Genomic DNA, 25469 nt, shown 5'->3' on the forward strand with positions numbered 1-25469 from the left:
CAGTATTTGTTTCCTGTGGTATTGCAGTAGTATTTACAGTATTTGTTTCCTGCAGTATTGCAGTAGTATTTACAGTATTTGTTTCCTGTGGTATTGCAGTAGTATTTACAGTATTTGTTTCCTGCAGTATTGCAGTAGTATTTACAGAATTTGTTTTCCTGTGGTATTGCAGTAGTATTTACAGTATTTGTTTCCTGTGGTATTGCAGTAGTATTTACAGTATTTGTTTCCTGTGGTATTGCAGAAGTATTTACAGTATTTGTTTCCTGCAGTCGTCTTTGCCTTGTTTGTTTCCTGCAGTATTGCAGTAGTATTTACAGTATTTGTTTCCTGGGGTATTGCAGTAGTCTTTGCAGTATTTGTACTCTGAGTGTCACAGTCACATTTAAATTTTTTTAGGTCAAAGTGTCAAATGAGGAAATGAAGAAAAGCAGAAGTTTGTTCATCTTTTGCTCTGAACATGATGAAGACTTCGTTCGTCCTCTCAGGTCAGTTTGTGTCATTTTTTCGCTCTTTTCTCACTGTGACATCATCACCACAGCCAGCAGCTCGTTAAAGCTTCAGCCTGTGAACCTCGTTAATGTTTTTGTTTCAGTTTTCTCTTCTTTGTGAATCTGCTGCGTTTTGTTCCTGAAGTGTTTCTGTTGACAGCTTGACCTGCACAATGACCTTTCAGGGTACAAACAAAGGTCAGAGGTCAGCGTGGAGCTTAAAGTCTTCATTGATTTGATGCTTTGTGAAGCGAATGTGGTGTTAAACCAAGAAACATTTTGCAGAAGTTTGACGTTCCGTTTGAAGTGTTTGTTGACCAAACATGGCGGGCGGCGGCTCATTAACATGACCATGTGACCACTCAGTCTGACTGACACCACCTGACCTTTAACTTGTGCTCGAGCCTGTTTCTCATTCATTGAACAAAGTGAAGCTTTGTGAGTTTGTCCGACTGATGCTGAAGACGAAACACAGATGGTTCATGAATCAGTAACTGTTGCTCCGCCTCCACCCAGGAAGACGAGCTGGAATCAAACCTACAACCTTCTTGTAGTGTGAACCGCTGCTCTACCCACGACATGTGAAACACGACACACTGGAAAGTCTTTCTGGTTCGGGTCCAGAAGCTCGTTTACTTTTTGGCCTTTGATAGTTCTCAGTGGTTCTCCCCGTGGTTCTCTTTAGTTCTACTTCCTTATAAATGTGTTTTATTTCTTTGAACATCACAAACATAAAAGACAAAAATATCAAATCATATTTAATCCACATGCGGTGAAAACTTTGTCACTTAACAGCCACCAGGTGGCACTGCTGCGCAGACTGCCGTGACGTCACACAGACGTTTGGCTCTCAGGTGTTTTTGGTGTTTTCCAGGTGCGGCTGTGCTGCTGCTGTGTGGAGCGACGGTCTGTGCAGGTAAAACGCTTCAGGTGATGACATCATCAGTCATGTGACCCTGGCATCAAAGGACACGGCGTCATAAAGCTCCCATCAGATCCACGCCTTCCTAACATGCTAGCAGCAGAGTTAGCGTGAGAAACATCCCGCGTCTTGAACAAACATTAGCCGTCGCCAACGCTTCTGCTAAACGTGTAGCGACGTGTTGTGATTCTGCTGTGAGGACTTTAGTTGGCCTGTGAGGCATGAATGAATGAATGAATATCCATTTCAAACACATAAAAGTAGAAAAGAAAAAATACAAGTTTATGAGGAAGTTTAATAATAATAATAATAATAATATAATAATAATAAAGTTAACTGAATAATTACAACATGTTGGAAAAGGAAGAAGTTTAACTTGTTCCATCTCGTCATCATAATTCACCCAACCAGCACAAATACTCTCCCTACGTACTACCACAGGATAATACTACAAACACACATCCTGTACTATCAGTAAGTACATCAGCACTCGTTCTCCTCCAAACTCCTCTGCAGTCAAACGTTTTGTACTTCTTTTTAAACAGATTAATACTGGTACTTTGTCTTGCACACTGATGTACACACGTTGTACTGAGTTTATTGAAGTGTACATCTCCTCTAAAAGTATAGATACTTTGTCTTTCTGTATCGACTTTGTCTGTACTTCAGAATTCTAACTGTAACGTCCAAATCATCTTTGTTTCTCTCAGATCAGGTTTCTTGATGTTGAACCACTGTTTTTAGTTTTCTTCTTTCCATGGTGATCGTTTCTAAAATCTGCTGTGAACTCACTCCATGACACAAAACATTAAACATGAATTTCAGTATTTTTGAGACCTTACGAATATAATTAATATATACAGTAATCAGTTTTTGGGCCCAATACTGAGCCCTGAGGTACTCCAGAAGTTATATCCATGCACTCTGATTTAAGTGTACAAACATCTATTTGTTAATACTAGATTCGGTTCGGCTCTGATACCAAACCTCTGTACTTTATCAAGTGCCTCACCATCAGTTGTGTCAAATGTTTTCTTTCAGTCTCTAAATATTTCAGCTGCATCTCTTTTTGTCTCTAGAGTTTGTGGTTTCTTCTCTTTGTGTGTCTCAGATGTTGATCCACCTGTCCTAAACCCACACTGACTATGTGTCTCACTGTAGCTGTTCAGACTTTGAGAGAAAGTTTTTATAGTATTTTGGAGACTTGAGAGAGTAATGATGAAACAGTCATTTCTATCTCCTTTTATATAATCACATTATTTTAGCGATTTTCATCTTATTTTGAAATGGACCCGTTTGAAGAGACAGGTTACAGATGGTTTCACCAAACTTTAATGTCAGATTAATATCGTCCAGTCCTTCAAAGTTTTATTCTCACATTTTCTTCCCGTCTCTCTCATTTCTTTTTGCTCCACGACTACAACAAAAATTGAACTTGGATTTCTTTCACTCATTTCATATTCTGTCGTTACTGGATTCTTTTTTTGTTTTTTAAATTCTGGTCCCAGATTAACAAAGAATGTGTTGAAGCGTCTGACCACGTCCTGCGTGTGGCTTGTGATCATCTCATTGACTATGAAATACATCTCGAGATCCATCTCTAATTTAACATCATGTTCCACAGATCTTTACTGATGGTTCTATTGTTCTCTAATAATTAGATCTAAAACTCTTTATCACGTGTCCTCATTATATTAGTGGACTTATTTTTATGTATTTTATGTTTCTTTTCTGTCTGTAGTTCTACAGTTGTCCTGTCTGTATGTTATCGTTTGTCTCTGTGTCTCGTCCAGTGTCGATCCTCATCCATCCAGATCTTCAGCAGTTCCATCCGGGGCGGTCCATCACTCTGAGCTGTCCTGCAGACGGACACTCAGCAGATGAGGGGTCTGTCGTGTGGAGGACAGTTGGAAACCAGACTCAGAGGTGTGGTCCACATCCAGAAGACTTCTGGGTTCTTGATGGTTCGTCCTGTAGGTCCTCAGGCCTCTTTCCAACAGACTCTGGAGTTTACTGGTGTCAAACCAGAGATGGACAGAAGAGTGACGTCGTCCCCATCTTTGTCTCTGGTAAGAAACCAGTTCTCACCCTGTGACTGGATCTGGATCAGGTCTCGTGGACTCACTCTGACTCCGGTTGTTTTTCAGCTGTACTGATTCTGGAGATTCCTGCACTTCCTGTGTTGGCAGGAAGTGATGTCACTCTGCACTGTCTGGGTCCAGATGGTTCCAGAGTCTCAGCAGATTACTACAAGAGTAATACAAAAACTGGATCAGGATCAGGATCTGGATTTAAAATCACTGGAGTCCAAAAGTCTGATGAAGGTTTTTACTCGTGTTTGGTTGGACAGACTGAATCTAAACGCAGCGAGCTGAGGGTCAAAGGTCAGCTCCCATCAGTCACTCACTACATCATGTTTATGAACAAAATGAAAACAAACTTGAACACAAAACAAACAAACAAACAAACACACCCAAAGAGAAAATTGAAAAAATAAAACGTTGGATTTATTTTTTTTTTTTATTTTTTTGTTTTTGTTTTTGTTTTACACATTTGAATTTTCTGTTGTCATCAAATTAAAAAAAATGACAATTAATAATAATTCAGGCTTCATTATATTAAAATTTGTAAAATGACACCTTTTAAACTCAGAGTGAAAATGAATCTCTAGAACACGACATAAATGAAATACAAACACATAAATAGACACGCTTTTAAGTGTAACAGGTGATCAGCTTCGGGGGTTCTGATTGGAGAAACTGAACATTGATCAGCTTTTGTCTGTTTCATCATCAGTTCTGCAGCTTCACAGTGAAGCAGAAAATAAAAAGATGTTAAATTTCAGCTTCAGTTTGTCAGAAGGATGAAGAAAATCACTTTCTGCTCCACACGTCCCTGAACGTGGAGAAGTCCTCCACCTCCTCCTGTGTCAGTGGGCATCAGACTTTTTCAGCTCTTCCCCGTCTGGAGCAAAAAATAAATAAATAAATAAAGTGACAAATCTCCTTTACAGATGAATGATTTAAAGTCACAGCCATCACGTGTCATAAAAATGATATTTCTGTGTATTTTTGTTTCTTAAACTCAAACATGTTTTAACTCATCAGTGTTGCCAGATACACTTGATGGTTTACAGCCAAAACATTGTTCAAAAACCATCGAAATCCTCATAAAACTCTGTAAATATAAAAATAAGACTTATTTAATTCAGAACAATGATTAAAAAAAATATCTGAATTAAATCTCGACGTCCTGCTGTCAGAGATTTAATGTTTTTAAAAGAAAAATCCAACACCAACAAAGTTTGATGGCGTCCACAAACAGTGCGTAAGCTAACGCTGACGCTAACGCCGCTAAGTCCTCTGAGACCGTCCTGTGATCCGGCTCTGGTTTTCGGACTCTTCAGCAGCACGTTTGGTGGAACATCTGGAGTCTGACAGCAGAGGGGCGGAGCCACGCACACTCACTGCTCCTTCTGCTGATGTCACAGTTTCCCAGAATTCAGGGTTTGGGTTCTTTCTCTGCACTGTAGTGCCACCTGCTGGTGCTTGGATTGAAGTACATATGAGTCATTGGGCTACAGAAGATTTGATAAAACTGTGAACTGACTTTATGACATCATAAGAGACTGAAACACTCTCTTCCTCCAGCTCCTCCTTCAACTCCTCCTCCTCGCAACACCTCTCCTCCAGCGCCCCTCCCTGTCCTCTCAGGTGTCCCCCTGGTGATCGTTGTCCCTGTGGTGTCTCTGGTTCTGCTGGTTCTGATGCTTCTTTTTGGTGAACTTCTGCTGCTGTGGACAAAACAAACAGGTCAGAACTGTTCTGTTGGGCTCATGGTTCTGATCCACACAGGATCAGCTTTCTCACCTTCAGCTGCTACGTTCAGATGAAGACTTCAGTCAGTCGTTTATGTAACAGAATCAAAATGATCAGAAACACATGTTCATGTTTAACTGAATGATTCTGCTCGTTAAATCTCACCGCGACTCGGCTCGTTAAATCTCACCGCGACTCGGTTCATTAAATCTCACCGCGACTCGGTTCGTTAAATCTCATCGTGACTCGGCTCGATAAATCTCACCGCGACTCGGTTCGTTAAATCTCATCGTGACTCGGCTCGATAAATCTCACCGCGACTCGGTTCGTTAAATCTCATCGTGACTCGGCTCGATAAATCTCACCGCGACTCGGTTCGTTAAATCTCATCGCGACTCGGCTCGATAAATCTCACCGCGACTCGGTTCGTTAAATCTCATCGCGACTCGGCTCGATAAATCTCACCTTGACTCGGCTCGTTAAGTCTCATCGCGACTCGGCTCGTTAAATCTCATCGTGACTCGGCTCGATAAATCTCACCGCGACTCGGTTCATTAAATCTCATCGTGACTCGGCTCGATAAATCTCACCGCGACTTGGTTCATTAAATCTCATCGTGACTCGGCTCGATAAATCTCACCTTGACTCGGCTCGTTAAGTCTCATCGCGACTCGGCTCGTTAAATCTCATCGCGACTCTGCTCATTAAATCTCATCGCGACTCTGCTCGTTAAATCTCATCGCGACTCTGCTCGTTAAATCTCATCGCGACTCTGCTCATTAAATCTCATCGTGACTCAGCTCGCTAAATCTCATTGCGACTCGGCTTGTTAAATCTCACCCGTTAAATCTCACCACGACTCTGCTTGTTAAATCTCACCCGTTAAATCTCACCACGACTCTGCTTGTTAAATCTCACCCGTTAAATCTCACCACGACTCTGCTCGTTAAATCTCATCGCGACTCGGCTCGTTAAATCTCATCGCAACTCTGCTTGTTAAATCTCATCGCGACTCTGTTCGTTAAATCTCATCGTGACTCGGTTCGTTAAAGCTCATTGTGACTCTGCTCATTAAATCTCATTGTGACTCGGCTCGTTAAATCTCATCGTGACTCGGTTCGTTAAATCTCACTGCGACTCTGCTTGTTAAATCTCATTGCGACTCTGCTTGTTAAATCTCATCGCGACTCGGCTCGTTAAATCTCATTGTGACTCTGCTCATTAAATCTCATCGTGACTCGGCTCGTTAAATCTCATCGTGACTCGGTTCGTTAAATCTCACTGCGACTCGGTTCGTTAAATCTCATCGCGACTCTGCTTGTTAAATCTCGTGACTCAGTTCGTTAAATCTCACTGCGACTCGGTTCGTTAAATCTCATCGTGACTCAGTTCGTTAAATCTCACTGCGACTTGGTTCGTTAAATCTCATCGCGACTCTGCTTGTTAAATCTCATCGTGACTCAGTTCGTTAAATCTCACTGCGACTTGGTTCGTTAAATCTCACCTTGACTTGGTTCATTAAATCTCGACACTCGTCAGCTATGTGATTGTTTTTAAGTGAATAATGTGGTTGATTTGTTTTGTTTTTTTCCAAACAGGAAAGTGATGCCAGCAGCTGATTGGACGACTTTTCTATTTTTAGACATTCTGGTTTATTATTTGCTGTTTTTTTGTTCTGTTTGCTGTAAACTGTTTTGTTTCCATTAAACTGCTCTGTCTGTTTGTTTGTTTGTAACCTGATAAATTAAATGTTTGTGGACAAACAGATGTGGCGTCTCTTCAGTTTGTCTCTGGTTCTGTTTGTTTGTCTTTTTAATGATTATAAACAGAATTTTTCAAACAATTAAATTCTGAGGTCATGTGACTTGTGAGTGGAAACTTTATTTACTTTGGATTTTTATTTTGACTGAAGAGGCGGAGTTAATAGCCTGTAATGCATCCAGCCACTAGGGGGAGACATACTAGTTGCCCATCTGTTGTCATGGTAGGACTGTGAGATCAGATTGTTTGTGAGGTTTGTGGTTGGACTCACAGATTTACTAGATAGGGTCAAGCAGTACAAAAGGCCTTCCCTGAGCGGATCGCGGCTCCGCCATCTTGGAAGGTTGAAGTGCTGCAGCGGTCTCGTGCTTTCAGTGGAACATACTCTGTGCTTGTAATCACTGTCGATTATCTGGCCGACTTCTCATATTTTGCTGCAATGTAATCCAGTGTTGCCGCCATATTGGATGGGTCTCTTCACAATAGAGTCAATGCAGAGTGAGCAAATTTGTCTGTATTTTGTGCTGCTTACGGTTGCAATAACCGGCGCAGTATAGAAAGCAGATCGCAAATAAGATTGAACAATAATTTTGGATATTTTACCATTTGTAATATTATGTCATGGTAACAAACGGTACGTACGTGTAACTCTCATTAGCTGTGTTTCCATCCAACTTGTATCGCAAATCTCAAAGTGAATTTTTGTTAATGTGGCAAAAAGAAGAGTGCATTTGTGCACATTTCCATCCACTTGTTATGTGCTTTTGTTTCATGGGATAAGCCGTAGGTGCCGGTAGGTGTTGCTAATTCTCGAGTCTGTTAGATAATATCTGTGCTAATTCCTTATTTTATGTTAGTGATCAAGTATTTGCTTTTGTTATTTGATTGGAAATCTGAAATCTGGGTTAAAGTTTAAACATAAGAGTTAAGTTTCACTTCCATCATGCATGTGCAAGTTGCCGATAAGGGATGAGCTCCCCCTATCTGTGAGAGCCAGTAACATTAGAATTGTGAGATTAAACCACACCCACTGTAACACCCACACTGTGTAAAAGTGTTGCACGAGCTCCGTTCTTGTAATCACTGTCGATTCTCTGGTCAACATCTCTGCCATTATTTCCATTTAAGATGTGAAAACTTGTGCTTTGGTCAGTTGTTGATCTTTTAATGGAGCGTAAAGTCGAGCTCCTGTCAATAGAAAACTCAAACTCATGTTCATCAGTCAACTCTCTGGCTGATTCCTCTTTTTTTCTCTCTCTCTGTGCTTTGACAGTGAAGGATTAGAATGAAATCATGAGTGGAAGAGGCCAAACAGACTCGGTCCTCCCGTGCTGGATAGCAGGTTCCAGTCGGCCGTGTCCACCGTTTGATTTTTCTTTAAAATTGTAGTTTTAGCTTCATTTTTGTGATGTAACAACAATCTATGTTGTGCTTTTTTAAGAGCCTCTTTAAACAAGGAAATAGAGACAGAAGAAGGAAAACAAAAGAGGGAACAGAGCAGTTTGACTTGTGATAAACATGAGTAAGAACGTCCAGCCAAAGCCACAGCGAAGACGGCAAGACCCGGGACTGCAACAGTCAAACGTGTGACGCATCACAAGATGAGAAACTCAGAGTAAAAACACTGAGGGAGTCAGAGGACACAGGGAGAAGAAAAAATAAAGGGACAGAGGATGGTGTAAAGACAGTTAGTCCCCCTCAGTCTGTGACTGGTTCTTGTCGGTTCAACAGTGTTTGGAGGTCACAGGATCTCAGTTTAAGTTCTATCCACGTGGACTCTGTTCTGTGTGTAGGTTTAATCTTCATCATGAAAACATGTAGTTACTTTCTAAACAATACTGACCACCAAGACATGATATGTGTTGTTTGGTTTTTAGGACTTTTGTTACAATTTAGTGGCTTTAAAACACAGAGTGACAGATGCATATTTTATGTAGGTGGACTTCCTGGAATATACAAAGATTTTGGACTAAAATAACTGTCGATTAACGTGAATCACATATTAAAAATAAAGAAAAAAAGTAACATGGCAGTTGAGGTTTATGTAACACTTTATGGATCACTTTGTGAAATGTGACCATTGTTTATTTTGCTTTTATGAAGTTCTTTCCCTCGTTTTTATTCATTGGTAGTTCCTGTAGTCGCGGTCTGTGTGTTTGTTTTTCCATTAAGAGGACGTCTTCTTGTAGCTTTTCTTTGGTGGTTTCTTCATCATATGTTTTCGGCTGCACGTTTATGGGAAGTGCTCTCTTATGACTTATTCATGGAGGGGACTTCTTGATTTGTGCTCAAGAGTTGAGGTACAGTAACAAAACGTCTTCAATGACACCTGAGGTCCAAACATCCAGAGACATCAGTGGCTGCTGCTCCTGGAGCAGGAATCAGGCCATGTAAGCTGTATTTTATTCTTTATCTAAGATTAAAACATAAAAACAGCTCAGCCCATTAAAGGCAGACGAGCTGATTGGATGAGGCACTGGTGGACTATGTTGTCTAAGATTCACAATATAGTTCAAAACAGTGGAGACAAAGCCTTCAGGACTTTACTACAAAGGTTTGACCCAACATATGCCCACCTCCAGAGGAGAAGACCGGCTCAAATACTGGGCCACACGAGTCGCAGTCTATCCCAATTTACAGAGGATGGCAAAAAATATTTGTCGATGCAGCAACATCAGTGCCTTGTGAGCGGGTCTTCTCCAAAGCTGGAGAGGTGGTGAGGCAGAAGAGGAGCCGATTAAAGTCCAGCACCGTTGAAATTATTTTTTTGAATAAAAATTATTGAAAGTTGCACAATCACCGTCTCCTATCCCCTCTATTCTACTAATTACAGTAACATGAGCACCAGTTGCAGAAGCACATGTCTTTGTCACTTTTCCCGTCACATTTTATCCAAATATAGTTTGAGGAATGATAACACAAATCTACATATAGTCTACAATAAAGGCTTTCAGAACCATTTTGTGTGCATCTGTAGGGACTATTTATTACATTAAAAATACACAATAATACATATGACCTTTTCTTTTTTTATTATTATTTTTCAAGAACAAACCACATCAGTCATGAATTAATACAAACATTTGTCAGGACACTCGCTCAAGGTCATTCTCAAAACAATCCAGCAGATGTCACCCTTCAAACTGTATCAAACGTGTCGAAGCAGTGTGTCGATTTTCAGCCAGTTGTGTTGCAGTGGCTCATTGGTTCATGAGGCTTCCAAATTGCCATCACTAGTCTCAGTGTTTACTGCGGAATAAAGTTTCTTTTGCACAGATGTAATTATGGAAAAAAAAACTTACTTAAACAAAACTACAAATGTGCTTCATAATGTGTGAATTTGAACGAGTGAATAAAAAGATATGATTCACTTCACTGACGATCATTTCAGATGAGAAATATTTTTATTTTCAGGAAGAAGTTTCTGCCGTGAACGCGCCTGACAGAGCGCGCTCCTGCAGAGTTTCCTGGGCCCTGATTGGTGGAGAGGATCCGCCCCACGCAGGTGGCCGTGTGCGCGTGCGCGGAGCAAGGGGCGCGCTGGCAAAGTTTTACGGAGAAGCTGCTGAAGTCACGCCGAGTTTGCGGCTGTTTGTTAGCGGGAGGCCGCGCAGCAGCGAGCGGGCTGAGGAGCGCGTCCGCCGGTATGAGGGTGCGGTTCGCCCCGCTGAACGTCCCGCTGCGGAGGAGGCTGCAGACGGCCGCCGTGCTGCACTGGATCTTCTCCTTCCTCTTCCTCGGTACGAACCCGAACGGTCCTTATCCATCAGCGGCTCTTTTGATTGTTTGTCGATCAGTCTGATTAATCAGTTGTTGAATTCAACTTCTCATGAGGCAACAGAACGCACGTGACAGTCAAACCGCTTCTCTGACCCCCGACCCCCCCTTCTGCGTGCGCGTGCCTGTCTGTCTGTCTCCCTCTCGCTCGCTTTGTCTCTCCCTGTCTGTCTCTCTCTCTCTCTCCCTGTCTGTCTGTCCCTGTCTGTCTAGCTCAGTGCTGTCTTGCAGTCTTTGTCCTCTTGGCTCTCTCTGATTGGTGGATGGGGGCGTTGCTGTATGCTGGTTGGCTGTGGTTGGACTGGGACACGCCCACCAGTGGAGGTCGGAGGTCACAGTGGGTCAGGAGCTGGACTGTCTGGGAATACTTCAGGGACTATTTCCCAATAACGGTCAGACACACACAGGTCCATAAATATTTGGACAGACAGACTGTAACACAAAGCTCTTCACAAATTTAATTTAAAAACTGTCCAAATCATATTTGGTCAGTCAGTAAATACAGATCAATAGATTCATTATCAATACAGATGATGTCATCAATATAAGCTGTATGTCTGCATAAAGTTTGTCACATTTGCAGCATTTTTTGATCACCACAAATATCACATGACCTGAAGAAACGCTCTTCCCTTGTCTCTGTCTCTTTGTCTCTTTTCTTGTCTTTTTTTATCTGTCTTTGTGTCTCTGTCTCTTTTTGTCTTTTTTTTGTCTTTGTGTCTCTGTCTTTTTTTTTGTCTTTGTGTCTCTGTCTTTTTTTTTGTCTTTGTGTCTCCTCAGTTGATTAAAACTGCTGATTTGGATCCAAAGAAAAACTACATCTTTGGCTTCCATCCTCACGGTGAGAAAGGTTTTGGGTTTGTGTTTTTCCTCTTGATGTCCAGAACGTGGTCACGTCTCCATGTGTTTGTGGTGATTTATTTGATTAAAAGGATCGAGTGGTTGTCTGCATGAGAACTTATTAGAGTGTGACAATAATCTGTGTGTTGTGTTCACTGTCATCACACTGACATTGTCCAGGATGTTCTCCTGTCATTGGTAAGTAGTTAATTTGGTCTTTGTGTGTATTTGTCTGTAAATATCAAAAGTTTCTGTGATTAATTAATGAAGGTGTCTGGTTGCTGTGGTTCAGTTAAGGAGCGTTTGGAGTCGTGACCGTCTTGGTGTTATTTTATTTGTTTGAGTAACCAAACATTTTTGTAACTAAATCAGTCTGAGCTCCTGTTTGCTGACCAGAGTCCACGTGGGCCCTGTCTCTGTCCTCGTGGACTGTCTGTCTGTCTGTCAGGTGTGCTTGTGGCTGGAGGATTTGGGAACTTCTGCACAGAGGCCACGGGTTTCTCTCGCCTCTTTCCTGGACTGAAGTCTCACCTGTTGATGCTGCCGTTCTGGTTCAGAGTCCCAGTCTTCAGAGACTACATCATGTGTGGAGGTACGGCCACAACAGCGACACCTGCTGTTCACCTGCAGGGCACTGTGTTTTACACGCGGAGGTGAATGCATCGTGTGAGTCTGTCTGTCTCAGGTCTGGTGTCCAGCAGTAAGTCCAGTCTGTCTTACCTCGTCAGTCATCCTGAGGGCGGGAACGTTGCTGTTGTTGCAGTGGGCGGAGCTCCAGAAGCTCTGGATGCTCGTCCGGGAGCGCTGACCTTACAGGCACACACACACACACACACTGTTTTTCCGTCTTTGTCTTGTTGTGTCTAAATGTGTGTTTGTTTTAGATCCTAAACAGGAAGGGTTTCATCAAACTGGCTCTGAAACACGGGTGGGTGAAGCTTCACAGAGGGGAGGGGCAGATGGGCGGGGCTGTTGTCACAGACTGAGGTGTGTGTGTGTGTGTGTGTGTGTGTGTGTGTGTGTGTGTGTGTGTGTGTGTGTGTGTGTGTGTGTGTGTGTGTGTGTGTGTGTGTGTGTTGACAGAGCTCAGCTGGTTCCAGTTTTTTCTTTTGGTGAAAATGACCTGTTTGACCAGTTAAACAACCCCACCGGCTCCCCCCTGAGGACACTGCAGGTCAGTGCACTAAATGAATAAATAAAATGCACTCTTTTTTTTTCTCAGTTACATTTTTGTGACGTCAGAAAAATGTTGAGACAAAAGAAACAACAACGAGCTCAGTTCCTCCCTGAAACAAGCGTCTGTACTTAAATATCATGTCAGTCCTGAATCACATGACTCCTCCTCCTGCTCCTGAGGTCACGCATTTTTGGGGGTGGGGCTTTAAAGGGGCAGTCGGGTTTGATTCCTCAATGTAGTCCACTTCCTGTCTCCATGTTGTCCAGCTCTGTCTGCTGATTAACAACACCAGGTGTGCTCAGCCAATCAGAATCTCCAAAACACCAAACTCGACGAATCAGCTGGTGTCACAGCAGGTCAGGTGACCCATCAGTCAGAGGGCGTTACAGCCCCGCCCCTTAAAGACACATGGTAGTGGAGCAGCAAAGCAAAACCACATTGTACATTTTGTGATAAAGGCACCAACGTTGGCACAGATGTAGCCAAAGATGTTTGAAATGAAGTTGGACATGAAGCCATCGTGACTTCAGTTTGTCACCATGACAGCCAGTTTTCAAACTTCTCCAATCATATTGAAAACTAGATCACATTATTTGTCTGATCACAAAGATTCCAAAAATATATAGTTTGGACAATCTGTGACTGAATGTTATGGGGTAAAAACAGCAAGAATTTCCCCAAATTTCTTGTATAATTTCCTGTTTTGTCTTTTGTGTCTGTATCGTGGCTCAAGCAGAGGGTCACCACTCTGAGTCTGGTCTGCTTGAGGTTTCTTCCTCAAATCATCAGAGGGAGTTTTTCCTGACCACTCTTGCTCTGGGGGTTGGTAAGGTTCGACCTGACTTCGGTGAAGCACCTTGAGGCAGCTTTGTTGTGATTTGGCGCTATAGAAATGAAAATAAATTGAAAGTGAAGAACGATGACAAAGGTCAATTTCAGTTTGTAAAGAGGTCAAAGGTTAAAGTTGTTCTAATTTTAGTAAAAAGTGATGCAAAATATTGGTTGAGCTAATAGGATTAATAAAAGGAATAGTTTTGATTGTGTTGCATGTTTGGTCTCCAAAGTAAAGGTCAAACAAGTTCAATGTCCATTGGATTCTATAACATCAAATCAATTTTATTTATATAGCACCAAATCACAACAAACAGTTGCCCCAAGGAGCTTTATATTGTAAGGCAAGGCCATACAATAATTACAGAAAAACCCCAACGGTCAAAACGACCCCCTGTGAGCAAGCACTTGGCTACAGTGGGAAGGAAAAACTCCCTTTTAACAGGAAGAAACCTCCAGCAGAACCAGGCTCAGGGAGGGGCAGTCCTCTGCTGGGACTGGTTGGGGCTGAGGGAGAGAACCAGGAAAAAGACATGCTGTGGAGGGGAGCAGAGATCAATCACTAATGATTAAATGCAGAGTGGTGCATACAGAGCAAAAAGAGAAAGAAACAGTGCATCATGGGAACCCCCCAGCAGTCTAAGTCTATAGCAGCATAACTAAGGGATGGTTCAGGGTCACCTGATCCAGCCCTAACTATAAGCTTTAGCAAAAAGGAAAGTTTTAAGCCTAATCTTAAAAGTAGAGAGGGTGTCTGTCTCCCTGATCTGAATTGGGAGCTGGTTCCACAGGAGAGGAGCCTGAAAGCTGAAGGCTCTGCCTCCCATTCTACTCTTACAAACCCTAGGAACTACAAGTAAGCCTGCAGTCTGAGAGCGAAGCGCTCTATTGGGGTGATATGGTACTATGAGGTCCCTAAGATAAGATGGGACCTGATTATTCAAAACCCTTATAAGTACATGTGACATATGTAACACATATGTCACATAACTAAGCATAACATGATCCAAACTATTCCTTTAAAAAAAAAAACCTGATTAACAAATACCACAAATTACCACAAATAATGTGGTATACTTTTCAACATGATTGGAGCAATTTTCAATATTAATTTTGAAAAATGATTACCATGGCAACCATGATGAAAATTCTTCAATAGAGTAGATTAGATTAAATAGAACTTTATTGATCCCTTGGGAAGAGTCCCTCAGGAAAATTGGGGTTCCAGCAGCATTGTATAGCAGCACACAGGGTAAGAAGCACACAGAGTATCAGAAGTTGTTGTTGTCCATTTGGCTGCTGCCGTTGTGTTTGGGGTCACCACAGTGGATACAGCCAGATCCGCACTGGTATTTGGCACACGTTTATGCCAGATGCCCTTCCTGACACAACTCCAGTTTTACCCGGAGACACACACACACATACACACACACACACAGCTGCTGGTGTTCAAAAGAGGTCTCCCATCCAAGTATGTACTAACCAGATCCTGCTCTGCTTAGCTTCTGAGATCTGACAGGATCAGGCTGACACAGAACAGACCGGCTGCAGAGTATCAAAAAACAGTTTGCAAATATAAATACCAGAACTACTGTCTTACTGAATCCTACTGTTGCTCTCCTTCCCGTCCTCTGTATTCCTGTTCCTCCTCCTCCCCCTGAGTGAGGACTTGTACAGTCTGATGGTCTGAGGGACAAAGGATTTTTTCAGTCTGTTGGTCCTGTACTTGGGAAGGAGCAGTCTGTGGCTGAAGAGGCTCCTCTGGTTGCTGATGATGGTGTGCAGAGGCTGACTGGCATCGTCCATAATGTCCAGCAGTTTGTCCAGTGTTCTCTTCTCTGCCACTGTCAGAGAGTCCAGCTTCATGCCAACCACAGAGCCAGCCCACCTGATCAGTTTGTCCAGCCTGGATATGTCCTTCTTGGATGTCTGATCATTTTTGGGCCGCTAACGTATTTTTACGGGCATAGTGAATAAAGCTCAACAGTTAAAAACATAAAGCTTAACAGTTAAATACATTTGTGACGTCTGAAATCAAAGATTTTACATGTTTTGTAGCAGACAGCTGTGAGTGGTACAGCTCCATCCTCTGCAACCAGAGGAGAGCTGACTACCCAAGAGAAAGAAAGAGGGAGAAAAAAAAAACTTCTCTTCACACCATACAGACTCGCCGGCATATCACCCGAGTCATGCACAGGCATGCAGTTTTTGACTTATGGTTAAAATTTTAAACAAACTAATTCCGGACAAGTTATTTAAATTAACGTCACATCTGTCATTTTATAAAGTGAAAATATCAGCTGTATGTTTTAGATTTAAAGTAATGCACTAATTTTTAAAGTTTTAGCATTTAGACACACATGCTGCAGTGCATTATGGGTAAATTACTTTTCTGACAGACATGAGTGGTTGGTCGGTATAACACACACAACTTACTCAAACGTGGTGGGTTTTACAAATAAATCTGTATTTGTAAATACGAGGTCTGTCCATAAAGTATAGGTCCTTTTTATTTTTTTTAAAAACTATGTGGATTTCATTCATATGTTTTTACGTCAGACATGCTTGAACCCTCGTGCGCATGCGTGAGTTTTTCCACACCTGTCGGTGACGTCATTCGCCTGTGAGCACGCCTTGGGAAGGAGTGGTCCCGCCCCCTCGTCAGATTTTCATTGTCTGGAAATGGCAGAATGAGAAGGACTTTTTTTCCATTAGAATTTTTTCAGAAGCTGTTAGAGACTGGCACCTGGAAACCATTTGAAAAATTTATCTGGCTTTTGGTGAAAATTTTACGGGCTTCACAGAGAATAAGGACTTTAACTACAGCTTTAAGGACCCCTTTAAGGACGGTCGGTGCGCCGCGCTCCGAGCTGTGACGTCGCGGCACAAATCACTGGATCATTTCTAAGCTGATGGCTCTGTGGATAAGAGACCGTTGTGTGCTCTTTCTCTGGTTATCACAAGAGCTGGACATCAGCCATTTTCCGGCAGATTTCACTTTTAACAAGAGATTTTGTCATTGAAAGCCACGCGGAGGCTTCGCGCGTCACGACCGATTCCCTTTGGAAGCAAGACAAAGGAACACCTCTGTTTCAGAGTGTTAGAGGACAAGTTTGGACATGTCCAGCTCTCCACAAGTTCTCTTATACTCACTCGACTGGTAAGCACTGAAAGCTGAGCCTGTCGGTGACGTGTCACCAACAGGCGTGGAAAAACTCACGCATGCGCACAAGTGTTCAGGCTTGTCTGACGTAAAAACATATGAATGAAATCCATATAGTTTAAAAAAAAAATAAAAAGGACCGTTACTTTATGGACAGACCACGTATGTCATTTTTTTATTTGTAAAAAAAAAAAAAAAGCAATTTGAAAACTGAAATTTCTTTTAAAGTGGATTCAGCACTTTAAGTGAATGTGTGGCACTTGGTATTCATACTAAGACAGTGTTCATGGCAGTATGAATACCAAGTGCCACACATTCACCCTATTGAGGTTTCAAATCACACAAAATCTTGCAAAACTTTGAAGAGGTTGCTGTGCTGTGAGATGTCATTAACATTGAGAACTGCATTGAAACGCTCAGATAATTCTGCTCTTTAACCGCTGCACACAGACACAACAGCATTAACATCACAACACGCGCCTAAAACTCTGGTGAATATATTCTCTGGGTTTATAGACGTTGTTATTGTGTTTGTTTTAAGTAAACATTGCAGAAGCTCAGGTTCTTCCTCCGTGTTGGTTTCAGTGAGAATCACTGAGCTCCGCTCGCTTCCTGATCAGGTCGTTCTGGGGGAAAGTGACGTTTGCTCTTTAACCTCCTGATTATTGTTCTTTACAACACTGTTTGTCCTCTTTGTTCCAGAGTCATATATATAAGATGTCTGACATTCGAATTGCTTTTATTAAATTCCATGCAGATTAAATGTACCAGACACAGATTAATTGGAATATTTGTTTTTGCAAGTTTTCAGGGTCTCATGCAGCAGTCTCTTATTAACATGATGAAAAGTATAAAAATGTACATTTGGTTGTATAACGTTCATTTACAATTGTTGTCATGTGGATTCTATGTTGTTTAGACCGCAGCAACTCTGACATGCAAAGGATTATGGGATATCGCAGTAGGGCGAATTCACTAAAAGTGCTGAATCCATTTAACAAACAGAATTTTCAGTTTTCAAATTGCCTTTTTTTAACAAATGAAAAATGACATATTTACAAATGGAGATTTATTTGTAAAACCCACCACACATTTCAGTAAGCTGCGTGTGTTATACCAACCAACCACTCATGTCTGTCAGGAAACTAATTTACCCATAATTCACTGTGGCATTTGTGTCTAAATGCTAAAACTTTCAAAAATTAGTGCATTACTTTCAAACTAAAACATATATATATATATAATGACAGACGTGACGTTAATTTAAATAACATGTCTGGAATTAGTTTGTTTAAAATTTTAACCATAAGTCAAAACTGTCCATGACTCGTGTGATACGCCTGCAAGTCTGTATGGTGTGAAGAGAAATTATCTTTATTCTCCTCTTCCTCTTTCTCTCTGGACACCAGGTCTTCTTTGCTGAGAGAAGGCTGATCTGACACAGAAGCGCTGGCTTGTTGTTCTGTCAGTAGCTGCTACTGTACTGAAATCAATACTGAGAGTTATCGCTTTAGTTTTTATGTGTAATTTCCACTAAATTTTTCAAGATAAAAGATAACTTTTCAGTTAGTGGATTAACTGTTATCGAAGTTAACTGTTTGGTTTTTCTCGGGTTTATATCTCACTGCTGTGCAGACTTTTTGAGTTGAACTCTGTGAAATGTACTTTTGTATATTTTTAACAATATTATTGTGTAAAGGTCATTTAGACAGATTTTACCATAATGTAAGGGTTTTTCATCTGATTGTCTATGTGGACCATCTCTCCCTGCCCCGTCCCGTCTCGCCCCGTCTCATCTCGTCCCGTCCTGTCTCGCCCCGTCCTGTCTCGCCTCATCCCGTCTTGTCTCATCCCGTCTTGTCTCACCCCGTCTTGTCTCGCCCTGTCTCATCTCGTCCCGTCCTGTCTCGCCTCGTCCCGTCTTGTCTCGCCTCGTCCCGTCTTGTCTCGCCTCCTCCCGTCCTGTCTCGCCTCCTCCCGTCCTGTCTCGCCTCGTCCCGTCCTGTCTCGCCTCATCCCGTCTTGTCTCATCCCGTCTTGTCTCGCCCCGTCCCTTCGTCCACCTTGTGAGAACGTGGTTTATGGACAAGCAAACACAGCTGCCGCACCTTCGTTTACCCTCCAACATGGCGATGTGCTGGTGGCGTCCAGGTTTAATGACATCATGTGCAAACCCTTTGTTTGATTGGCTGCTACTTTTCATAGTACCATCCCTGTTTCACAAGTCACCTGAAGTAACACCCACATTACATCTGACTCGGCCCTAATGTTCTGAAAATCACAAACACATCCTGTTAGTTCATCTGTGCATCCTCTCGACACAGGAACGCCTGCAAAGCATCATGGGAGTGGCCATGCCTCTGTTCCATGCCAGAGGCGTTTTCCAGTACAGCTTTGGCCTGATTCCGTACAGGAAGCCCATCCACACCGTCGGTACGCCAGCAACAAACAGCACAAACACTCCTCTCTGTCGCTAGCTAGCTTAGCACACAGCTGGGGCAGTGGCGGTGTCAGGAGGTAGCATGGCTAGCTTCTTTCCTCACCGCCCTGCTGCAGTCTCACTGGCTGCTAGCATAGCTTAGCATAAAGACTTTTTCTAAGTACTTTTGGTGCATTTGTGATGAATAAAGCCCCGCCCCCTCTGCAGTGGGAAAGCCAATCTGTGTGGTCCAGTCGCTGAGTCCGAGTCATCAGGACATCGATGTCCTACACAAACTTTACCTGCAGCGGCTAACGGAACTGTTCGAGGAGCATAAACATGCGTATGGCCTGCAGGAAGACCAACACCTGACCTTCATCTGACCTCCAGGGCCTGACAGGAAAATTTTAACCTCAGTCAGCCTGAACTGCACCACGCTAACGGTGTGAGCAGGGTCCAGGAATGCTAACACTGCTAGCTACGCATATTGAATTGGGAATGCTAACACTGCTAGCTACGTGTATTGCGTAAGGATTGCTAATGCTAGTGTGGTGTGATTGACAGTGTAATCTGGCAGATGATTGACAGTGACCTGCAGGCTAACAGTGTGATGTCATGCTGAAAAGCTAATATTTCACACCTTGACATTTCTGCCTAAAACAAAATGTAGGAATTGAAATAAGTTGTTAATGTTTTTCGGGAGTTTTTGACAAATCAATTTTAAAACATCTCAGAATTTAAATGTTGAATTAAGGCAAAGCTTTATTCTGAAACACTTGTCAAAAGTGATTTTTTTTGTGAAGGATAAATAAATGTTTATTAGTCTGTCCTGATTTCTTCAGAAATGGTTACACTGTGCTGCCACTGAGGGGCGCTGTTGGATGAAACTGAATATTTGGCAATCATAATTTTATTTATCATAAATAAAATGAACCTGATTTTGCAGCTTTCTTGCGCATATTAAATTTAAAGTAACTTCTGATGTGTTTGATTAAATTCATAGTATAAAGTTTCAGAATTCACCATTTAATTAAAAACCCACTGGTGTCCCGATCCTCTGACCACCTCGTGAAACCGGCAGTAAACCCAGCGGCCTGGTTCTGGGTCGCCTCGGTGATTCCAGGTTGGGTCTAAAGTGGTTTCTCTCTGGAGGGGCTTTGGATCATGGTTCAGGTGACCCAGGTCCAGACCAGTGGCAGCGCCAAGCGTGGGCTTGGGGGGCCTAAGCCCACCCAATAATAAGCCAAGCCCCCCCCCCCAATAATTCTGCCAATAATGTGAATAGCGACTGACATATTTGTGGATCTCAGCTGCAGTTTTGCGCTGAGAATGTCTCAATATTGTGTAACTGACCAAAGTGATGAATGTGTGTGTTCGGTGATCCACTAATGCTGAATCACCCTTCACAAACAGAATTTTCAGTTTTACAAATAAACATTTATTTGTAAAAACACACACAACTTACAAATCAGAAATTTGTGTTTGTGGATCACAAAGCACGTGTACAAATCAAAGGATATTTGTAAATCAGCCTCTGTGCATTTGCAAGTATTAATGAGACAAATTTAACTCCATACGCCAAAAATTTAGGTTTCCTAAAGATTTATTACAGCCACTCTTAAAACTTCACTTACAACTAAGTTTCTCAGGCTACATCTTTTACTTACTTTTATCGTATGGTTATGACCTCAGTGTTAAATTGGCAGTAAATCTTTGATATAGATGATTTGTGTGATTTCCATGCATCGTATTGAGCACCATTTCAATGATTTCAGTTTGTATATCTATGTGCAACTTTACTGAACTTAGTCATTCTAAGTGATGTGTGTGTGTGTGTGTGTGTGTGCATTGATACCACATTTTAGAGGAGCACAGGTGACTAAAACATATACCTTGGTATTTATAAATCAATTTACTATATATTGTTCATTTCTATGACATTTTGTGGAGCCCCTCCAACTTTTACCCCAGCCCCCCCAACAAAAAAATCCTGCTGCCACCACTGGTTCAGACAGGATTTGAACTCCAGGACAGGTGCTGGACTTGGTCAGACCTGGTCCTGAACATCTCCGTGCTGTGTCTCCAGTCATGAAAGGACTTCAGGTTTTGATCTTTGACCTGAGGTCCAGAACCTCCGTCTGGATGGAGGACTTGCAGTCATCGATGGGTCACGTGACCTGAATGATGCTGAAAGGTGCCCGTGATTGGACAGGACTCACTCATGTTCTGAAGAGGAGGAGTTTCATCCTTGAACGTAATCCTGAGGCGGTCCAGGCTGTGACGTCACTGAAAAGAGGGCGTTCCCTTCTGACCTCTGACCTCCAGTCCTCCAAATCCTGAAGTCACTTGATGTCAAACAAAACGTCTTTCAGGCATCAGAATCAGAAGAAAAACAGTTTTATTGATGATTTAATCTGATGTGTGTGTGTGTGTCTCTCTCTGTAGCTCTTTCTCGGCCACGCGCTCGCGCTCGTTCACGCCCCGCCCCGAGCACCGACAGCTGAGTTCGTCCGTGGAAAAGTTTTGTTTGTTTGTTTGTTGTTTTCTTTGGCTGTCAGCAGGGCGTGACGCGAGGAAGAGAAGAAGAACAGCAGCAGAAGAAAAACGACCTGAAGGACTGAAGAAGAAAAAACTTTTATCTCTGCGCGCGCATGCGCACCGACTGTTTTTTTTTTTGCGCATAATGGATCTATTGTATCGGTTCACTTAACGGTGACGGGCGCCACGTGAGCGCGCTTCTGCTCGGCGCATGCACGTGAGTGTCTCAACGACACAGTAGTGAAACTACAGAAGACTACAGGAACAATAACTTAAAGCACCAACAGAGAAAAGAGGTACACTGTCCTCTGAACGCTTTATGACGTCATGTGCCCCGCCCTCAGAGGAATAAGAAATTTCTGTGGACAGAAAGAAGAGAAAGAAAACACTGAAGTGACACACAGATGAGGAGAGGAGTTTGGAAATGTCAGGAAGCTGCAGAACCCGTAGCGTGCACACGCACACCAGCTGCCAACAACAAAGCAAAGAGCTGCGAGTGAAAGACTGAAAGAGAGATTTAGTCGAAAGAAAAGACGGAGAGAACCGGCACGTTCGAGTCACTACCACTGTGCGTGTGCACGCGTGTGCACGAGGATGAGCAGCGGAAGCGGCAAAAGGAGGAGTGGCTTCCAGATCACCAGCGTGACCTCTGACCTTCACCAACACACAGCTGGCCAATCGGCTGGCAGCGTGGTACTGACTGTCCTCCAATCACCACCCACCCCCACCAGCACTCAAGGAAGCTCCTCCCAGCCGACCACACCCTCCCTGAAGAGGAAGAACACCTCCCATGATGCCTTGGGGCACAGCTCCAGGTTCAGAGTGGTGAGGTTGGCAGTGGGCGGGGCCAGCAGAGGTGAGCATGGCGGCTCATATCGCCGTGGACGATGGACGTGTACTGACGTTATGGAGTGGCATAAAGGGGCGGGCTTCCGGCGAGTGATGGACAGCATGAGACACGCTCACTCGCTGGAATCCTTAGAGATGATTGGCCTGGGCAGAGAGGAGGGCAGGGTCCACAGCAGCCATGTGCATTCCCAAGACACCTCCCACCTCCTGGCACCCTCCCAGCCAATCAGAGGGAGGGAGGGGGCGGGGCTCAAGGCTCGTAGAGGTCCACCTTCCCCCGTGCACCTGAAGCCAATCAGCATTCAGCTTCTAGACCACAAGAAGTCAATAAGAGTGCAAGATTCAGGCTCCACCCCCTTACTTCACTCACCCCACCCATGTAAGACCGCTCCCCCTCCACTGCGATTGGATGACGGCGCTGCAGAGCGGGTACATGCACGCACACATGTGCACACCAATTAAAAATGAACAAGAAACTTTTTTGTTTTTTATAAAATGTGTTTTTTTTTACAGTGTAATTATTAACTACGACCATTACCTGTGGACCAAAAGTATTTGGACACCAGTCTGTTGAGACGCTTCCTGTCCGTGTTGTTTCACACTGACAAATCAGCGGACAGAATGTTTTTTTTTTTTTTTTCCAGTGATGTCAGTTTCAGTAGACATAATCGAGACACTGATATTCAGATCGTATAAGCTCGGATCAATCACGTCTGATCAATATTACCCACCTCTGTCTTTCAGACTGGTCTCAGACTTTCTCCCTCTCAGCCCAGCTCGCCCCCTGCTGGATCATTCTGTCACACACCAGCAGCCTTTAGCCTGGACCAAACCATTTTCAACCTACCGGGGCATGATGGGTACTTTTTGAACTTTTCATACCAGCTTTGTTTACATTATTTTGTTGTCATGATGACCTATTGTTAATGGTGGTGACAAAGCTCAGAGGTCACTGATTGACTCATGGGGTTGGTAGTGTTTTAGCTTTTCACACATAAACCGGTGTATCGTCTGCATATATGAGTATATATATATATGAGTCCGTCTGATGTTTCTGCTGCATTGACATAAGCAGCTCTGGTTCTGAACCAGTTCTCACTCTGTGATTGGTGGGGTTACACGCTGTGGTTCCATGTCCAGTTTGACTTGATAAGTCGTGGACATTCTGTCTGATCATACACTTTGATATTCAGGAACAAATGACAGCTTCTTTTGTTTGTTTTTGTGTGTTTGTTTGTTGCCTGATACTTGAGTTTGCCTCACACACTGAGTGGGTGGGCAGAAAGGTCCACAGCTTCATTCTTATTGGCTCTGAGAGTCAGTGGGCAGGAGCTGGAATGTGACCTCAGCCAGTCAGAGAGCAGAGGGGGAGTATGGTGGGTGGTACAGAGGATGCGGTCTCCATGACAACCAGATGTCTCTCAGTCCTGTGAACATACACAGGAGAAGCACCACAGGACTCCCCGGATCCACTAATCCTGATTGGATGAGATGGGGATTGATCAGTGACTGGTGGTTTTGCTTTGAGGGCATCAGCCAATCAGAGGCTGGACAGAATTAAGACTGTGGGGGCGTTTCTGCACATGAATTAATTTGGACATTCAGCAGGAGGACAACAGTCAGGACTGTCCTGGATTTGAAGGTTTGTTTTCTTGAGTCACCTTCAGTGTGGATGATCTGAGTTGTAATTGATCAGGAAGTTCTTGGCTTTGCTGTGATTGGCTCCCTGCAGCTATGTCTTGGCTGTGATTGGACAAACACATTGATTGCCGATTAACATGAAGATGATCTGAGTTTTGGAAATGCGGCGACACCCACCATCAAATCCTGTTCCATCGTCTTCTGCTGCCGGCCCTCCACCTGACGATAGCTCCGCCTCGTCTGTAGCCCCGCCTCCTCAGCACCACCCCCGTCCTCTGTCCACGCCACCACTCCCTGTAAGGACACTACACCTTGTTGCTAAGAAACCAGAAGCAACAGGACACACAGAAACTCCTGCTGTGTTGTGGCGTCCTAGAAAGATCAAAGGTCAGGGGTTAGCAGTTCGGGAGTCCTGGCCGAGTGCCAGGATGATGACCTTTGACCCTACTCTGGCTCAAGGATTTAACCCTGAACCCAAATCTTTGAGGTCACCACTGTCCAGAGGTCAAAGATTAGCTCGGCCAATCACAGAGGACCAACATAAACCCTCGATGACCCCAGCGACCCCGCCCCTCACTGTGGCCTTCAAGTCCCGGGATTCGTTGCGCCCAGCGGTTTCTACCCAGCAGCTGATTGGAAACATCTCTGCTGCTCCTCACCCTCATTGGTCAGTCCATCTTCAGGCCCCACCCAGCGGGTGGGACTCTGACGCTACAATGATGTCACTGTTGCTGTTGTGTCACAGGTGAGCTGTAGGGGGCGGGGCTTCAATTTCAGCTGTGATCGGACACAAGGAGATTATTGCTCAGTGATGGACAGATGGAGAAATCAGCATATCAACACACTCAATGTATTGATCAGTGAGAAATGTATTGATGACTGGCTGAGGAAGATCAATGTTTCTGTCTGTCTGTCTCTGTCTGTCTGTCTCTCTCTCTGTCTCTCTCTCTCTGTCTGTCTCTGTCTATCTCTCTCTGTCTGTCTCTCTCTCTCTTCTGTGTCTCTGTCTCTCTCTCTCTCTGCCTCTCTCTCTCTGTCTGTCTCTTTCTGTCTCTGTCTCTCTCTCTCTCCTGTCTCTCTCTCTCTCTCTCTGTCTCTCTCTGTCTCTGTCTGTCTCTGTCTGTCTCTCTCTCTCTCTCTGTCTGTCTCTCTCTCTCTCTCTGTCTGTCTCTCTGTCTCTGTCTCTCTCTCTGTCTCTCTCTCTGTCTGTCTCTGTCTCTCTCTGCCTGTCTCTGTCTCTCA

General features: G+C 43.5%; 3 protein-coding genes across 5 annotated transcripts; all 3 read left to right on the forward strand.

The window, feature by feature from the left end:
- The first annotated feature begins 398 nt into the window (after positions 1-398).
- LOC117506209 (tyrosine-protein kinase receptor TYRO3-like) lies at positions 399-22181 on the forward strand. 2 transcript variants are annotated; one of them, XM_034165705.1, is made up of 6 exons: positions 399-488; positions 1366-1407; positions 3207-3482; positions 3561-3797; positions 5106-5234; positions 22169-22181. In XM_034165705.1, coding segments are annotated over exons 1-6 (714 nt in total). In that variant the 5' UTR covers positions 399-460; the 3' UTR covers positions 22171-22181. The 2 variants fall into 2 exon arrangements, with proteins under 2 accessions (XP_034021596.1, XP_034021595.1); XM_034165704.1 differs by lacking the exon at positions 22169-22181 and adding an exon at positions 6830-6994 and having other exon boundaries at positions 5064-5225.
- mogat3a (monoacylglycerol O-acyltransferase 3a) lies at positions 10518-20027 on the forward strand. 2 transcript variants are annotated; one of them, XM_034165703.1, is made up of 10 exons: positions 10518-10732; positions 10983-11161; positions 11550-11610; positions 12058-12201; positions 12295-12425; positions 12494-12537; positions 12693-12783; positions 19105-19213; positions 19428-19603; positions 19636-20027. In XM_034165703.1, exons 1-9 carry the CDS (start codon positions 10639-10641, stop codon positions 19580-19582), a joined length of 1008 nt encoding a protein of 335 aa, XP_034021594.1. In that variant the 5' UTR covers positions 10518-10638; the 3' UTR covers positions 19583-19603; positions 19636-20027. The 2 variants fall into 2 exon arrangements, with proteins under 2 accessions (XP_034021594.1, XP_034021593.1); XM_034165702.1 differs by having other exon boundaries at positions 19428-20027.
- Positions 22182-22266: 85 nt separating the features above from the next.
- Positions 22267-23639, forward strand: zgc:153012 (uncharacterized protein LOC777626 homolog). The gene is made up of 3 exons (XM_034165706.1): positions 22267-22281; positions 22319-23015; positions 23331-23639. The coding sequence occupies exons 2-3, from the start codon at positions 22332-22334 to the stop codon at positions 23511-23513; spliced, it is 867 nt and encodes a 288-aa protein (XP_034021597.1). The 5' UTR covers positions 22267-22281; positions 22319-22331; the 3' UTR covers positions 23514-23639.
- Positions 23640-25469: the final 1830 nt, after the last annotated feature.

The sequence above is a fragment of the Thalassophryne amazonica genome, unplaced genomic scaffold, assembly GCF_902500255.1.
Source record: "Thalassophryne amazonica unplaced genomic scaffold, fThaAma1.1, whole genome shotgun sequence".
NCBI classification, from domain to species: Eukaryota; Metazoa; Chordata; class Actinopteri; order Batrachoidiformes; family Batrachoididae; genus Thalassophryne; species Thalassophryne amazonica.

What these genes read in the sequence shown, in the direction of transcription:
- LOC117506209 (XM_034165704.1), top strand. Translation starts at nt 461, where the DNA reads ATGATGAAGACTTCGTTCGTCCTCTCAG. An exon ending in GACTTCGTTCGTCCTCTCAG is followed by an intron (nt 489 to 1,365) that starts GTCAGTTTGTGT and finishes GGTGTTTTCCAG; the next exon opens with GTGCGGCTGTGCTGCTGCTG. An exon ending in CAGCGAGCTGAGGGTCAAAG is followed by an intron (nt 3,798 to 5,063) that starts GTCAGCTCCCAT and finishes CTCTTCCTCCAG; the next exon opens with CTCCTCCTTCAACTCCTCCT.
- mogat3a (XM_034165702.1), top strand. Translation starts at nt 10,639, where the DNA reads ATGAGGGTGCGGTTCGCCCCGCTGAACGTCCCGCTGCGGAGGAGGCTG. An exon ending in GGGACTATTTCCCAATAACG is followed by an intron (nt 11,162 to 11,549) that starts GTCAGACACACA and finishes GTGTCTCCTCAG; the next exon opens with TTGATTAAAACTGCTGATTT. An exon ending in CCCCCCTGAGGACACTGCAG is followed by an intron (nt 12,784 to 19,104) that starts GTCAGTGCACTA and finishes CTCTCGACACAG; the next exon opens with GAACGCCTGCAAAGCATCAT.
- zgc:153012 (XM_034165706.1), top strand. Translation starts at nt 22,332, where the DNA reads ATGAGCAGCGGAAGCGGCAAAAGGAGGAGTGGCTTCCAGATCACCAGC. An exon ending in ATGACGGCGCTGCAGAGCGG is followed by an intron (nt 23,016 to 23,330) that starts GTACATGCACGC and finishes TCTGTCTTTCAG; the next exon opens with ACTGGTCTCAGACTTTCTCC.